Source organism: Ammospiza nelsoni, chromosome 7, assembly GCF_027579445.1.
Source record: "Ammospiza nelsoni isolate bAmmNel1 chromosome 7, bAmmNel1.pri, whole genome shotgun sequence".
Classification (NCBI taxonomy): Eukaryota; Metazoa; Chordata; class Aves; order Passeriformes; family Passerellidae; genus Ammospiza; species Ammospiza nelsoni.
The window spans coordinates 15,464,132-15,481,614 of record NC_080639.1 but is presented as its reverse complement, the minus strand read 5'-3'; the positions used below and the strand labels follow the sequence as shown (position 1 = coordinate 15,481,614).

General features: G+C 40.8%; 1 protein-coding gene across 1 annotated transcript; it reads left to right on the top strand.

The window, feature by feature from the left end:
* The first annotated feature begins 4,616 nt into the window (after positions 1–4,616).
* Positions 4,617–15,736, top strand: CD28 (CD28 molecule). Its single transcript, XM_059476205.1, has 4 exons — positions 4,617–4,681; positions 10,813–11,166; positions 11,420–11,538; positions 14,233–15,736. Exons 1-4 carry the CDS (start codon positions 4,627–4,629, stop codon positions 14,368–14,370), a joined length of 666 nt encoding a protein of 221 aa, XP_059332188.1. The 5' UTR covers positions 4,617–4,626; the 3' UTR covers positions 14,371–15,736.
* The last annotated feature ends 1,747 nt before the right edge of the window (positions 15,737–17,483 follow it).

The window sequence follows — 17,483 nt, the reverse complement described above, 5'->3', positions numbered from 1 at the left end:
CATGCAGCTGTGAGCCATTCTTCTGCTACTCATTAATCAACCTCCTTTAAGACTTGTTCTAACAGTTCAAACCAAGAACACCAACAGCCAGAAGAAATGGTTACAACTTTGAAACTTGGATGAGATTTTTAACCTGATAAGAGCCAGAAATGTTCATGTGTGAACCCCTGTTCCTTGCCCAGCAAGCACTAATGAACAGCTTCATCTAGTAGCATTAAAATATTCAGTCTGTCAAGCAAATGTTTCTTTTCTCAAATAGGGAAGGCTTCTCTTAAGCTCTTTCAGGTTTATATGTGTTTGATGGCAGTACTTTGTCCTATGCTAGTGACACACTAGGACTATATATGAAGAGCTTCAGGTAACAAATGCAACATAGCTCCTTGGGCTAACTTACTGGACATAGTAGACACAGATGGAAGAGAAGCCAAGTCTACTTAAACTATTGTAGGTTAATAACATACTTTTTTTGGTCTTCCTAGTTAAGAATAACACGCCAGCATGTTACACTCTTTCTGTCACCCTACCTCTACAAAAGCTAGTTGTTGCCATCCTATTACAGGGATTCCATACTCTTGCCTCCTTATCACAAAAGTTCCATACCTTCTTGGTGTTTTCTCATGGACAGCTCCTCAGAGCACTGACTCTTTCTTCTTCACAAAGCAGCCAACTGACTCCAGTTCCCTTCTCAGCCAGCCACCCCACTCTTTCACAGCGCTCTTCTTCTCATGCTTACAGCTGTGGCCTGTTAAAGTCAGGCCTGTTCCTAAAGTTTGATAATGGGCCCAGCTGCAACTCCTTAGGGGTAAGATTACTTTCTACACTATCTTTATTTTCTTATATTCTATCCCCCTACAGCTAGTTAAAGCACACTTGCTTATAAGCAAGATGTGAAAGAATCAACCTTCCATCTGTACCAAGGGTACATAGCACTGTTCAAATTAAATCATTACTTGGAGCAGCAATGGAAGAATCAAGATGTTTTAAGAGTTGCAGTTGTAAGAAAGAAAGCATTTACTTTAGCAGCTGACAATGTACAAGTATGCAGAACAAGCAAAAGAATGCTACCTAGATTTATTCACTCAAGGCCCGTGTCGTGATTCTTTATGGTAGGGAAGCAAGAGGAAGATTGTCTTAGAAAACTGTTAAATTTAATCTTACTATGTAGCTGCAGGACAGTATAGGGATATTAAAGTTATTTGTCTATAGTAGTTAAAAGGGAATTTTAGAGACCTACTGTCTCCCATCAGACTGGACTTTTCAGAAATAAGTGAATGATAGTATATTAGTGCAATTATTCTTGTAGTCTGCATATACATTTTTATTTGCTGGAGAACAAGAGTATGTGCTGGGAACAATTATGGTACTATGCAACTTCCAGTGCCTGAAGGAAGGCTTAATTTATTTTAAAATTGCCTTCTAAACTATCCATTTGTTTAATCATAACAAATCTGGAATGTCCTTCTTCAACAGCTGAACACTTGGCTGAGGATATGTGGGTCATTACCTCCTCATTCTCTAATGTAAAGGCAAACTGGCAGCCTGCTTGGGATTTCCTGGTACTCTTAAAGATATCCAGAAATATCATTCAAAAACCTTTCAGAAGGATATTTTCCTTCAGAAACCATACTGGATCCTGTTGGATTTTTCTGAAACTCAGGTCATAGCTCATGTCAGTGCTTAGTTTTTAACAGTAGGCATGAAAAACTATGCTCAAATACCTAGACTGTTGTTTTATTTACATACAGTAATGAGTAAAAAGCCCAAACTCATGCTCTAGATTCTTGTGTACCCTGGAAAACTATTTACAAACCTTTAATTTACTTCTCTTGGACTGCAATTTAAGCCATTTTGTGATGGGATGGAAACTTTTTTTTCCCCAAACACGGCCAAATGGCATTTTTAGCTCTTTCAGTGCTCTCACAGCTCTCATTCTACTGAAATTACAGTGTTAGTCTGGATTTCCATTGCTGTGACAGCAAGCAGATCCTGTCTGCCAGTGTACAGACAGACTCAACAGACTGAAATATGAATGAAAAATGGGGCAAGAATAGAAGTCAATACTGCCTGAATTAATTTTACTGCAGAACACCCTTGGGTAATGCTCAGGATATAGAAGGAGAGATACTTTGAGAGGTGGAAGAATAATGAAAATTTAAAAGTGAGGGCATACTGACAGAGATTTTCACATTCTTTTTTCCTAGATAAACTTTTATGTGGTTTGCCCTAAGTACAAGACGGTTTGCTGAAAGCTAAAATATCTTCTTCCCCTGCCCTCAGGATAATTTTGGCAAAAGAAATAGATCACACATGCAAAGTGGTGAAGCCAAGTATCTAAGTGATTGGAAACTAACTGTTTAAATTAGAGGAAGAGATGCAATTTTGAGAAGGAAAGGAGCCATACCCTCGGAAACACAAGGGTTTCAAAGTCCTAGAAAATCAAGAAGAGCAGATGAGCCAAAAGCTATTTGGGGGAAGAAAAGCACCTTTCCTTACTCCAGAGATCAAAGAAGAGATGATTAGGCAAAACTAAAATCACATCTAAAAAAAGATTCTCTGAAAAGGGCAATACTATTACCCCTATTCATCAACACAGAGAGAAATGATCCATCACAGCTTGGTCTCCAGAGCCACAGTGGATAATTGCCCAGTGGCCCCTCTTTCCTCTCCTCCATTCCACCAGTCCAGTTCCTGTTTGCACTCAGTGCCATGGTGTGTCCTCACAATGGGAGAGGCACATGATGAGCAAAAAGGGATGAAAAGGAATAAATGGACCTCACCTAGAGAGTGCACACTGTTCCCTCAGGTTTTTGTTAATGGTACTCTTAGAGCAGGATCTCTTCCTGCACAGCTGTTTCCATAATCTGGTTTCCACCTGAATGGTGTCCCTTTGCCAATGACAGGGAAATGAATGGCACTATCTCTCTCTCTGCAATATATTCTGCTAATTCTGTAATGAGGGTAAAAGGCACTCCTTGTGTATTTCCAGTCCATATCCCAAATACAGAAAGGATCTGACAGCCAAGATGCAGATTATGTAAATTGAGTTACCAGAGCCAGAAGATGCTACCAGAGCCAGCAGTGGGTTTTCATCTCTGTGACACAATTCAGCAAAAAGGTACTGAATTTTGTAACTTTTTTGAGGGATTCTCACTACAAGTTAAGCAGAGACTATTTCATTGGTAACTGAAGGTACACTCATATGACTAAAAAAAATGTGTCAGAACATTTATCTAGATACAACAAAAGTGGGCTAAGAAAGAGAGAATCTTATTTTTTTTCTCTTTTATATTTTTAAAATAATTTGAGGAAATTCCAAAACTTTGAGTATTGCAGGCAACTAACACTGATTATGAAACAAAAGAATATTGTTTAAATTTCTAGACTGCAGATAAATATGCCAGCTGAGGCTGTTCATAAATTGCGTTTGCAATTTCTGATAAAACATGGCCTAAAGGCTTCAGATACTAAGGGATATGAAAGAATAGTACATGGTTCTTCACTTCTCTCTATAACTGCCCAATTTTCTTGAAAGTCTTCCTGCTAAATGCCTTCCCTTTCCTCTCAAATAAATCAAAGATAGGGACAGGCATTGATACAGTTGAATATTTCTACTTTGGCAAGTAGAACTACTACTATACTACTTTGTATAACTACAAAATAAACAGTTAATAACCAGAGCGCCTCACAGTTATAAATGCCATCACCTGGCTCTCACAACATGCTCTTGCAAGGGAGGAGGTGACATTGAGCTTGCAGAGCAAAGGAAGAGAGAATGTTTACCTGATGAGCTCAAGAAAAACCTTTACATAAGGCAGCCTCCATGAAAGCACTGACTGAGCAATGTGCTTGCTGCATGCTGCCTTTACTCTAGATGTTAACTGGATTACAGTTGCACTCATCATAAACTGGGATGTTTTTCAAAATGTGAAGGTATTCCAAATCACTATTTCCTGCACTTTTGGCTCTGCATTCAAGGCAACAAGCAGATGCAGAGAAATTATTATGAACAAAAAACTGCCCAAAAATGTCAGTGTTCCCAGGGGCTGGGAAAACAGGCAGAAGCAACATGGCAGGCCAAGAGAGGAAGATTTTTGCTCCTACGAGTGAGGAAAGGTGAAGGTTCCTGAGCACACAACTTCCTGAGGGGCCAGATCTGGCCACCAGGAACTTAGAAACTGGTGTTTGCATCTCCCATCATGATGGAACCAGTATACATGTGTATGTACTCTTGGTAAATAAAGAGCACTGCATCTCTGGGGAATTCCATTCCTCCCTCACAGGAGCAGCCTTGCAGAGCCCCAAACATAACCACTCTTTGCAATACACGGCTGGCAGTCCCTTCTTGAGATGAAGGTTCCAGCACTTTTAAAGCATTACTGAGCTTCGCAGAGGTAACTTCCTAAGACTAAAATCATCACACAATTAAACTTCCTGTTCAAGCATTGCCGTTACAGTTTTACTTAGCAGTGTACCACGTGCTGCAGAGAGAGGAGGAGAGAGGTTGTGTGAGCACCTGAGGGTGCAGCTCGGCCACACAGGGAAGGAAGGCTGGTGCTGCGGGGCCCTGGGAGTCGCGGCAGTGCCTGCAGGGGGTGGAGACAAGGCAGCGGGCCCACCATTAACACCATGCTTCTGGGGATCCTCGTGGTGCTCTTCTTCATCCCCACTGCTGATGTAACAGGTAACAAAAACCCCCCACATTTCAGTCCTTTCCCCTATTTTTTTCTCACTTTGAAGGTCTGGGAAAGGGGAGAGGCAGCATGCTGCAATTGGATCAATTTGATATAACCAAGAGGCCAATTTTTCTCCTGCCAGAAGTATCCCTCCAAGATGAGACCCAAGAGCTTTCTTTTAATTTGACTTCTCTCTAGGTCCATTTGGAAATTGCATGCATGGGTAGAGGGGTGTTTATTTCACCTACACCCTGGGTTTAGCAAGTTCTGCTCACGAGTGCCTTTTCTTGGGGGCAGCAGGTCTGAGCAGACCTGGTGCCAGCGCCTGTCTTGGGGCAGACTCTCCACATCCCCAAATCTACTTCTACAGCTTTAGGTTTCCCCATGGCCTGGCTTGGTGTCATGGGCTCCAGTGCTGAGTGCAACAACATCCTCACAGGTTCAGCAAATAAATGCTCTAAAGGAGAGTTGCTTACTGAGCTCAAAGGTGGAAGGATGGGACTTGCCAAGTTTCTGATTTTTGCATTGTTTAGCGGTTTACCAATACTAACTAGACATCTAGTTTCTTTCTGAAGATCTTCCGGAAAAAAAAAAAAAAACTTTTTGAGATTTTGAAATCCTGAATCTTAATGAATCTTCCTGTTGTGCTGAGGGTATTTATCTTGGTGTTGGCTTGCTGATGTAGTGTTCCTGTGTTCAGACCTAACACGTCTTTCCAATGGGTACATTGAAGGCAAAGCAAAGCAAGAGATGCTGGCTTTTGCTAGGATAATCTTGAGACAGACAATTTTTCAGACTGCTGGCTGTGAACTTCTCCAAATATCAGTGTTTTGTATTTTCCAGGGAAGTTACAAATAGGAATAAAAATCTGGTTTCCAGTACAAAATTTATAACATAGAGAACATCTTAAAACTTCACTTTTTCTAGTATGAGAGATGCAACTGAATATATTTTTTTCTTATTTCTATATTATTCTTTCGTAATTCTTTTCCTTAGTGAAGGCATTGTTGTTTGCATGACACTGTGATATACATTTTTTAAGAAATCATAGGGGTATTTTCCTTGTCCTTTCCCATGTTTATAATTCTATGTTTGCAATATCATAATTATTTCCAGAGCAGGCCCCTGGATTGTCAAAGAAGACACTAATTCCAGGAGTGGATAAGTATCAGCAGTAGGTTAACAGTCCTGAACACATTTCCATGAGGTGTGAACAGCTTTTAAGCAGTGCTTTTGAATTGCAACAAAATAAATCACAGTGTGAGGTTCTCAGACACAGGTGTTATGCCACGGCTTTATAAACACACATACACTTGCTTTGCATGAAGACCTTGTGTTTCTCCAACAGATTCACCAAGATTGTACAACTTCTGAAAGAGAAGCACATGAGGTCATATGCTTCTCAGGGCTCTCATTCTTTCCCCATCTATTTTCTTCACTCTTCATTTTCAAGATAAGTGGTCCTTAGTACATGGAAAACATTGAGGCAGGTCAAAACCCTGCAGGACTTCCTCAAGCCATGAAGTGCGCTATAAGCCTCAGGTATTTTGGTTTGGGAAAATCCACAGAATTCATCCTGTTCTTAGACTATACCAGTGGCTGCTGCAGGTTGAGTTTAAATCATAAAAAAGGACTTGAAATACTAGTTCAGTCATTTCCCTTTTGCAGAAACACTAACGTTTGCAAAGTTGGTCCTCCTCCCCTTTTTGTTGGCTAAATAATTACCTTGCTGTGGACTGTCAGAGAGGCAGCTAGATCAAAGATCAAGTGTCTGGTATTTTGTGAAATAAGGAATATAAGGAGGTTCCCACTGCAGTGTACCATAACTGACCTCATCTTTTTACTTTCCACATAACCTTCTGGCTTATGGTCTCTGGGGGTTAAAATCAACTTCTAACCTACCCAGATTACCAGAATGCAAAAGATGGATGGATATGAGGCAAGGTTAGCCGAGAGTAGGATGACATCAACTAATCCCTGTTTAAAAAAAAACAAATCACAAACTGCCAAGAAAAACCCCTGTGCTCACACTGGGTTTGATTAAAGCAAGAGTGTCACCTGAGCTTTCTGGAGTACTCCTGCAGTACTTACAGCAAAGCAGGAAAGAGCCAGAAGGAGAGGTTCCCCCCAGCTGCCCATCACACAGCTGGGTGGCCTCGAACCAAAGTACAAGAGAAGGAACCTTGTATCTGGGAAAGAAGAGTAAGCATAATTGAACAACAAACCAGCAACAGCAAAAACAAAATAGCTTTGTTTATAACATACCTGTGTGCCTTTCTGCCTGTGGCTTAAACAAATTCCTTTCAGTTTTTTCATTTAGGTTTTTCCCTATCCCCCCAGGGAGTTAGGTGGGCCATTTTTTTTTCCTGTGCTTACAGAAATGCCAACTTATTTTGGATACTTTGCTCTGGAAAATAGCTTCTTGAAGTCAGCTGCAATAAAAAGGAAGGAGAGCACTAAATATTTTAGCAGAATATTTTTTTCCAATAGCTGATGATGATTCATGAAGAGTTCTGGTGAAAAAAAAAAAAGCAACACCTCAAAATAGTTATTTTCCATACTTTGTCAACTCTATTTCACTTTCTTGGTGAATAGAAAAAAAAAAGCTTCAATGAAGTTTTGCTTGCATTTGGTTCAATGATCAGAGAGTCAGTATTTTACAGATATTATAGATGGATGGCATTTTGTTTCATGATCCAAAACTCCTTCACGTGTGATTACAAGAAATATTCAACACTACAAATTATCTATAAAAAGCTTAACAAGCATTCAGAGATCTTACACACCATTGCATATAAATCCTAAGATCCTGAGCAGGCTTGCAGCCTGTGTACATTGACTGAAATGATTTTACATTTTTAAAGTCACTGCTTTTTGAAACTGTAAACAATTATTTTTCATAACTGGTATTTTCTTGGCTGGGTAAGGCCAAGATACAGACATTTATTACTACACAGCATGGCTGAACAGAGCTCTGAAGTGGCAATCATAACCCTACTTAGGGGAATGGAAACACCAACTAAATGTTTCAGAGTTTCACCATTTAACAAACCCAAAGTGACACTTATTAGGAAAAACTGTCTCTGTGAAGGCAAAAGCAGCCTCAGCCCATGTTTGCTTGGAATGGGCTAGATCCTACTAAGAATGTAGTCAAATCCTATTCAGATCATCCGGGAAGTGAGGGATGTTAGGCATTACTGTCATCCCCATGAAAGTAACACACATTTTAGTATGACTGACTTTCTTCAATTTAAAACAAGCTCCAAGTCCAGAGCAGGAGGATGACAGCAAAGCTTCTCCAGCATGCCAGTGGGGTAAGCTTGCCTTGCCCCTGTTGGCATTGCAGCCCAACCAATTCATGTGGTGCTAATGAGTTCTTCCTATAAATGAAAACAAAAATATCTCCTTTAATTTAGATTTGAACTGATTTGTGAAAGTAGATTTGGGTGCTTAGCTTCAATCATGTAGGAGCTGTCTTCATTTAATGACCCACAAATGAGCATTTCCCACTGCTCAGCCAGTCTCCATCCCAGCATCAGCAGCACAGAGCTGGGTTTTCAAACCTAGCCTGCAACACAAGGCAAGCAGAGTGGATTATAAATACAAGAGGTGAAAATAAATTGGAGAAATTTATCATTTTAGGTAAGTGTATCAAAAGAGACTAGTTGCCAATTAGCACTGTGTCATGGCAGGGACATAAATAGTCCAGAGCTGTAGTTAAACAGTGGAGTTCAAGGCATGAACTTGCAGGTCTAAACATCAGGAATACAGGTTAGCTGATGACACCAAAAGAGAGGGGCATAAGTCATTGAGATCTGCAGAAGAGTCTAAACATCTGAAGGCAGTCCCTCAGGGATGGGATTTTCAGTGTTCTCTGACTTTCCTCTGGCCACAGAGAAAATATAATGAGGCTGAGCAATAAATATCCATTTGTTTTCTGTTAGTACTAGCAATGAAAACAGGCAAGCATTTTTAAAGTGTAATGCTTCTGTCTGTTCTGGGCCCCTATTTTGGCTGTCAACTCTGAGACAGAAAAGGCCTCCCCTGAAGGTGTATTCAGTCCCTGTGACAATCAGGGTTGTAGTAGTGCACACATACTGCAAAGCAGTAGAATAACTCTGTCTCAAGTGAGATGTGTAGAATTAAGCTCTGCTAAAGGTGGGAAAATTCTACTGCAGACTTGCAAACTGCCACACAGGCCGAAGATCAATTTTCTCGCCAACAAAAATATGATCAAATACCTTGTCTAAAGCAGTGGAATCCAAACCTCGCCCCTTACTAGAATGCCTTATAAGCCTATGTGAGAGCTTTTGTCGGAAAATGCTGATTCAAGGAAACCAAATTGTTTTGCTGAAATGTCTTCATTTTGATGAAAACTCACCACAGGCACCACCTTGAGTAAAGACTGGCTTTCTTACTCTCTTACTTAGCCACTCTGTCCTAGGATTCAAAGATCCTTGTCTCTTTCTATTGGAAAGCCTGGAAAGGTTATCCTTCAATCAAAGTTTCACAGTGTTTTGGTTGCCTGGACGTGGAATTTCAGAGCTGTTATGAGCTCTCCTCCACTCCCTCACTAACAGTGCTGAGCAAAGAGATGCAAGGAGGATAGGCTACAGTCTTTCTTTGCTAAAGATAGCAAGTAAAGCATTCCGTGTCTCACATCTCCTTCTCTTATTTGTAGCAAGGGCTGGTAAATGAGACTTTCAATAAGAGAATTAACAACTTCAGCAGTTTCACAAGTTCTGCTGATAACAGGAGAACCTGCTAGCCAAAGGTTGTTTTTACTACCCACACCTTAGCACTAGTCCTTGCTGTCTCATGCATCTCTTGTGTTTACTTTCACATTCATCCCAAAGGAGTATCCTGCTTAAGAGGCTGGGATACTTCATCATTTTGTGCAGGCATGACTACAGTAAGCCTAATTTGGTCCTAAATATTGTTAAAAACAGTTTTAAATAGTAATTTTCTGGTTATTCTGGTTCTGGCCTCCTTCCCACTTCACTTCCCTTACTAGCCTTTTTGAAGTCTCACCACATGGATTAAGTAGAAAGAATCTATGTTTATACCACATTTTGAGGACAAGAGGCACAATTGTCATTCTAACAGCCATGGTGATTCTCAGGGATCTGTAAAAGACCATCCAGACTTCATATGAACTGAGCTTGCATGAAGACTTAAGCAGTCATATAAAAGCTTTGGCAAGTCTCTAGATTGAGAGCCACAACTCTCTTCCTCTTACTTAGGTGTCATCATTTGGAAAGAAGGGCCTCATTTGTGCATGATGGCTTTTCTTGGAAGAAGTTGTTGTTCCGCATAGTCCTTGCTATGTTTCATTGTTTGGCAGATGATTGCACAGAGGTCTACATGTCAGAAAACATTTCCTGTTTATGTATCAGTCTGGTCAATTAAAATTCAATTATACATTCATGTGACATGCTTTTTTCAGGCTTTTTTCAAGTGCTAAGTGCCAATGCAGCGTCAGATTAATCAGCTCCTGTGTCCCTTGAGAGATTAAGAATCTACTACAGCTGCTGGCTAGAGAAATTACTTATTTTACATTAAAATGATAGCAGTTCATGCTTTTAGTGTTCATTGCCCAAGGTCTGAACCCTTGAAATGGTTCAGCAGATCCACCTGCAAACTCTTCAGGAGTCCTTGAATTAAAAAGAAAATGTATAAATAATATTCTCTTATCTGACTGCAGTGGCAATTCATAGTATTTTCACTCCATAATGTTCCTCAGGAAACTACTGGCTAAGTAAAGGATAGACTAAGAAGGCCTTAGGTGTACACACAAGCACACAGGTGCAGACTAGGCTTCTGAGCTCTGATGTTACATCCTAATCACAGGCCACTGTCTCTGCTAGTGTTCTGACTGAAGAAAAACACTCTTGATCTCAGTCTCCCCTAAAGACTGTAATATTATTTACATGCAGGTGGATTGCTGCAACAGTAGTTGCAGTGAGAAACTCTGTGAGAAACTGCTTCTGCAGATGGGGGGTTTTGTACTCCCTGGCAGGGAGTGTCAGCAGGGGAGAGGAGATATGGAGAAGAGTTGCATGGGAGGATGTGGGGTTCTGAAATCTCATACTATATTTTATAAACAAGTGCTCTTCTCATTTTCTCCCCTCCCTTCCAGAAAACAAGATTTTAGTGGCTCAGCATCCTTTGCTCATTGTAACTAACCAAACTGCAACTCTAGTTTGCAACTACACATACAATGGGACAGGGAAGGAATTTCGAGCTTCGCTACACAAAGGAACGGACAGTTCAGTTGAAGTTTGCTTTATTTCATGGAACGTAACCAAAATTAGGAGCAATTCGACTAAAGAATTCAACTGCCAGGGGGATCATGATAAAGACAAAGTCATCTTCAATCTTTGGAACATGAATGCCAACCAAACTGACATCTACTTCTGCAAAATTGAGGTCATGTATCCACCCCCATACGTCTACAATGAGAAGAGCAATGGGACTGTCATTCATGTGAAAGGTAAGCTGAGAAACCTCTGTAGGCCAATATCCTCCCTATACACACTCCCTACATAATGACTGGAGGAAGTTTGTTTCCTTAAAAAAAAAAGTTGGATTGCCTGGTAAAACTACATTCCTGCTCTGGACTTCCTGAAGAAGAGATCTTAAAATGATGATTAATAAAAATGACACATTGGAACAAGGAATAAATAAGCAGAGATTGATGGTTTTAATTTCATGTACCTAAAGTTTTCTTTGCTCTTTCCTTAAAGAGACACCCATCCAAATACAAGAGCCTCAGTCTACAATTCCTTTGTGGATTCTGGCAACAGTGACTGGAATTCTTGCACTCTACAGTATGCTAATAACAGCAGGTTTTTTTAACTATTGGGTAAGAAACTTGTATTTTCCTTTTCTCTGTATGTTCTAGTAGTTCATTTCTCAGGCTATACTTGCCATGTTTACCACTAACTCACCGATACCCCTTCAGTACAGGACAACAGTGTTTCTTCATCCCAGCTATGTATGCACACCCATGGTGTACCCCAACAGAGCTGAAACACCAGATGCTCTCCAGGTGGATTGTCAGGCTTCTGCAGTAGAGTCCTACAGCAGATTGTGATGCCACAGTGTTGGCAGTGCCCTGCACACCCGCAGTTCTGGGACACCTCTGCCAGCCGAACCCGTCAGGGAAATCTAGAACTACAAGCATTTCTGGCAAAACCCTATGAGACTATACTGACAGGAGCTCACCTACAATAAAACAATCTATAGGGAGCCCTCAGCCCAGGACCATCTGCACTGGTGTCTTGTGCCTATCCAGCAATTCCCTTGAGCAACCACTATTTCTGGCAGCTTGACTACAAGGGAGTAGGAGCACCTGGATCTCAGTAGCTCCTTGTCTGTACATCAACAGTAAGAAAGCTGAGACAGCCTTATGGCTCATAATTTTTACTCTTTGGAGAGTTGACTGGCCCAAGTTGCATCCAGTTCTCCTCCTGGCATGATACAGGGGCAGCAGAAGGACGTTTTTCTTGACAAGTCTTAGGACTTGATCTCCAGAGCCAATTTACACTACTTACTCCATGTGAGAAAGACTTGAACATAGAGAACTCAATTCCTTCCACTCTTTCCCCTCTATTTTTGTTGTTAAATAGCAATTTTCAACACAACGATTATTAGGTAGCCTGTATAAAGGGTGCAGTCTCTGCCAGGTTAAATGTTGCATGTATACAGAAAGCCACTCAATGTCACGGCTAGCTGAAGCTTAAGATCTGCTAAGTGTTTCACAAAAGGCCACTTTCTCAATCTGTGGCTATTTCTAATGGAAAACAATCAAAGGGGGCACTGCTGCAGGAAAATGGAAAGGCCAGTTAAGTGGTTCTTCTTTGTGCCCTGTTGTAGAGGCTGACTGAGAGAGCTGAGAGGATTACTAGAGCAGCTGCTGGTGTTACAGTGCTGTGCTGCAGATGAGATGCTATGGCTTCAAATCCATCATTTACAATCTGAACAATTTTCTCTGTGCTATATTCATTTGCTACCTAATGACTTCACACTTTGCCACTAACACATCTGCCCCCAGCAAGGGTGACAAGGCTGCATTGCCATGTGTGCTGTTTGCTGCATCATTTTTTACCTGCTGTTATTACTGCTAGTAGTATTTTTCAGATAATATGTATTCTAATTATGGATGTATTTAGAGTGTTGTTGAATGTAAAAACAGCTGCCTAGAAGAACTGTGAATTGTAAAAAAAGGTCCTAATTGTGGTACTCGACAGACATGGCAAGCCTGATCAGTTCCTGAAAGCAGCTAAAGATTTGTCTCTTTTCATATATAGTTCTGCCTTCCCTGAAGGAAAACTGCTTTCTATTGCAAAAGTAGCAGTCTTTCATCCTGTAACAGCCCAACAATCACTCATGCTAGCAAAATGTCTTTCTCCCATGCAAAAATACCTTCTAGGTGAATCAGAAATCCTGTATTATGGAGATGAACACAGAGATAAAGCTTTGTATCTAATGCTCTACATGCACTGACTGCATTACATGGCTTAAGCAGTATGTAACTCACATTCAACCCTTTGCATATACAGAATATTAATGTTAAAAAGCTTAAAATATTTCATAGTAACTGCCCCACTCTGCGCATACAACATAATTCAGCCATCAGATTTTCTAATGCAAACCTCCTCCAATTCCACAGCGTCATATGCATGTATACTGCAGCATATGCAACTATTTCTGTCCGTGGGAAGGGAATTTCAGTAAAAAGGAGATCACAAAAGAGGGTATGATCACTATTAAGGAAAAAGCATGGAAGCACTTTACTTACCCCTGATCAATAAAGCCTTAAGCTATGTAAAAAACACCAACCTTTTGCACAGCCTGCAGCAGTCAGAGGCTGAAATGCTGCTGTAGCCACATATTTCCTCTGTGATTTTAGGCAAATTATTTCACCTGTCTTCTGCTACTCTTATTTCTAAAAGAGTTGATTCTTCCCTTGTCTCACAGGGGCATTATAAGCAGGAATCCAACAGTAGAAATCAGATTTTTGAGGCCTAGAGTAGGAGACATAAAAGATTAACATCAGCTCTGATTCTTTCACTTCTTGAAGGAAGGTTCAGAACAACATATGCATTGTGTATTACTGCTGTAAATAGTAGGAAAATCATAGTCTGGGCTGATTTTTCATGCTCTTATTCTGTTTGAGTTAAGCTAATTTCTCTTTACTTCCTAATAAATGAGGACAGCCTTCACAGCTCAAACTCTGTTTCTGCTGAATCATTCCACAGATGAGAGAGGCAAGATGATGGTAAGAGGCATCAGTTTGTATCCTTGGTGTGTAGCATTCCTTTACCTGAAGAACTAACACTGTTAATCTCCCACCAGATAAGCTGGAGACTTACTTTTAGGTTGAGTAAATTCCACAGATTACTTGATGAGAACACGTGTTCTAATTCTTTTGTAAATGTATTTAAACTGAAGCTGCCTTACAAATATGCCCGCTTCCCTGAACAGGGACCTAGGGCCAGAACTGTCAGCAGCTAACATGAGAGTTTTCACAGTTGTCTTCCCCCTCCTCCCACAGCAGAAATCCAAGAAGCGTCTGTACCACCAGAGTGACTACATGAACATGACTCCCCGGCACCCTCCGTACAAGAACAAGGGTTACCCGTCCTATGCACCAACGCGGGACTACACCGCCTATCGGTCCTGGCAGCCCTGATCCCACAGGAGCCTTGTGTGCTTCTGGGCAGACATGTGCTCTGGGGCGTGGAAGGAAGGACAGCCTCTCACCTTCTCATCCTCTTTGTTGCTATTGATTACAGACACCTACATCTAGCAAGTGTTAACTAAACTTTGATCATTAAAAGAAAATCCAGACCAACAAGCCAATATAAAAAGGGGGGGCGGAAAGGGGGAAGTAAAAAAAAGAATTTTTCTCCATGATGGCTGAAAATGAGGCCCAGCTTGTGTTGAGGGTTGTCAGTGGATAAGATGGAAAGATGGCATCAGACCTCAGAGCTGGTTTCTTCCTAACAGTTGTGGTTTTGGTTAACTGTTGGAAGAAGCAGAACTTCTGATCTTTTCCAATTACTACTACCTTAGATTTAATCCTTAATTTCCTTCCCTGTATTGTTACTGTTAAACCTAGCAAAATGTAAAAAATAATATTTTTTTCTCTGTAACACGAAGATACAGTTTGAAGTTCAAAACACATGCTTAAAAGAAAGAGAAAAAGGTCAGTCAGAAGGCATCCAAGCTATTACGCTATGGAGCAAATGATCTGCCAGGACAAATCAAGCTAATAGAAAACTAGTAAACCTTCAACATGTGAGTGCTTAGGCTGGACACCTTGTAAATGTTCATAAGGCCATCTGCAGTCATGACCAAGCAACTCCACAGACCAAAAGAGCAAGCAACCTGAAGACAAAATCAAGACAAGTGGGAGAGGAAGAAAGATGTCTTAATCATGAACAACCCCATTTCTTTTTTGTTTGCCTTCTGCATCAAGGGAATGCAAAGTCATATATGAAGCATTAGAAACAGAGAGCTCAGATTTTGAGAAGATTTTTACTTTATTTTTTAATTTGAGATTTTAGAAGGTATTCCTCTGAGTCCTCCTGAAAATTCATGCACGTCTTCTGGCACCTAGGTTGTACCAGAGCTCTTCCAAAAATCTGGGACAAGTTATGAGTAACTAAAGACCACTTAAATTTTTTTCCTGTAACTATCTGGTTTTTGGGGTGTGAGAGGACTCTTCATTCTCAGCATTGTAAATTGGACATGCAAGTTCTCAGACATCTTCAGGATCTGCTCTGGGCACTTTGAGGAACTTTGTGTTACCTGGAAGTTGCTTTTCTCCCTAAAGATGTTCTTCAGGGCTGCTCCATGCCAGAGCAGGACAAAGTCATTAGCAAAACATGATCCATTCTTTCAATCTAGTATATTTACAATAACAGGACATCCTAACTTGTAAATGGGGTTGCCTTGGCATAAAATCCCTTTTCATACTGAGGAGACAATGTTTATTTTATAAAGACTGCTGAATAAACAATTTAAAAAAAACACATTCCCATCTTGAAATAAAATTTGGATTGTACAATATTTAATTTTCTTCAAGCTAGGATAAGAATATTCTTTCTCTCTTTGAGGAGGCAGGGTGAAAGTAGAGATGTGGAATCATGACAACAATCTACTTTGATGTCTTAAGCCAAGAAAATAACTTTGGCACTTCCAAATTGGAAGGTTTTTTTTGAATTTGCTGACTGGGCCTCAGATCTTCCACTCTGAGTCTTATATCACCATGAACCATGTTCCTGGAGGGCGCTGTGCCACCTCTGAGCAGCAGTGAGGTGCCCCTTGCCCCAGCCAGGGACAGCAGCATCCCGATGGCAGTGGCAAACAAAGCCAAGAGGCAGTGCTGGGTCTTCAGCATGAGAATCCAGTCATGAACCTGGGAGGCCCTGAGAGCCTTCGTCTGGTTCAGTTCAGCAAACTCAAAAGCTTATGATTGAACCAAAGAACTTCAAAACAAAGTCTGATTTATTTCTTCTCCTTTCCCCTCACCACATTGACAAACACTCCAAGGCTGACATTTTTCCACATACAATTTTTTCACTGCACCTTTGTAGTGCAGCTGAGGCAGCTAGGAGCATGTGCACAGAGCAGAGGGGAGGGAGCCAGGCACATTGGCATCGCTGCATGGTCCCAGCCTGGCCCTCCTTGCTGGCACTGACAGAGGGATGCTAATGCCTTGCCACCTCCCTCCTTACTTGGAGGGGAGGTATGAGTGATCCTGTGCTGGGGCACCCAGCCACTTCCAGCAGAGAGCAGCAGGCTGAGCACAGCTCTCTGTCAGGGTATGGCACCATCTTGCCAATTTCCGGGCTGTCACTGTGTGGCACAATGACACAATGACATGCATGATCATATAGAAAACCACAACTTCTAGTACAAGTATAAGATGAGATGGCAAATGTGTATCAAACCCACAAAACAGAATGGATGTTCTTTGCATAAACTGCATATATACATATTTAGGTATAGATGCATCTATTTATTTCACTGCATATATATTCCCTAGAGTTTTATTATACTTTTGGCAATCTCCTTTTAAAATTATTAAATAGATACAGTAAATTAAATCTTGAATGAATGTATTAGGCCTGAGGCTAGTCAGAGGAAACTATTGCTTTCTAAAACAAATATTGGTATGATTTGCTTTCCTTCCCCTAACACTTTTGTACTTTCCATATTTAAAAAATACTGGTAGCTCCCAGGACATGATACTGGAAAGTAAGACCTGGAACATCTGCAACAAATATTAATTCATTCAACTGACCAAAAAGGAAGGGAGATACAGGGAAATATCCTAACATGAAAAAATGAGGAGAATCAGGACATGAGAAATCCCAGCACTGTGTTAAAATGGACATTGCTCTTACATCAAAGCTCTATAGGGACATGAATTGCAGACTATTGGAGATGAGATACCAGAAAATTGCTTTTATCCACCAGTGTAAAGGACGAAAATAAAGTGTTTGCAGAGAAGCAAGCCAGTTAAGCCTGGAGTCTGCATATGTGGATCAGCATAGTCAACAAGCAGCAATCCTAATTTATTCCATCTGGTTTTAGGCAATGCATAACATGCCAGGACAGTCCTGTCCCTCCCTGGCCCTGCCTTTGGGATCTTTATGCTTTTTATGGGATGATGTAAAAAGAAACCTCCCTCTGCTGCAGCTCTGAACTTGGAAACTGTGCCTCATGGAGGGCAGAGGTAAATCAATAGGGTTTTCTGCCTTACACATAGGTTTAAATTCAAATGCAAATATAATC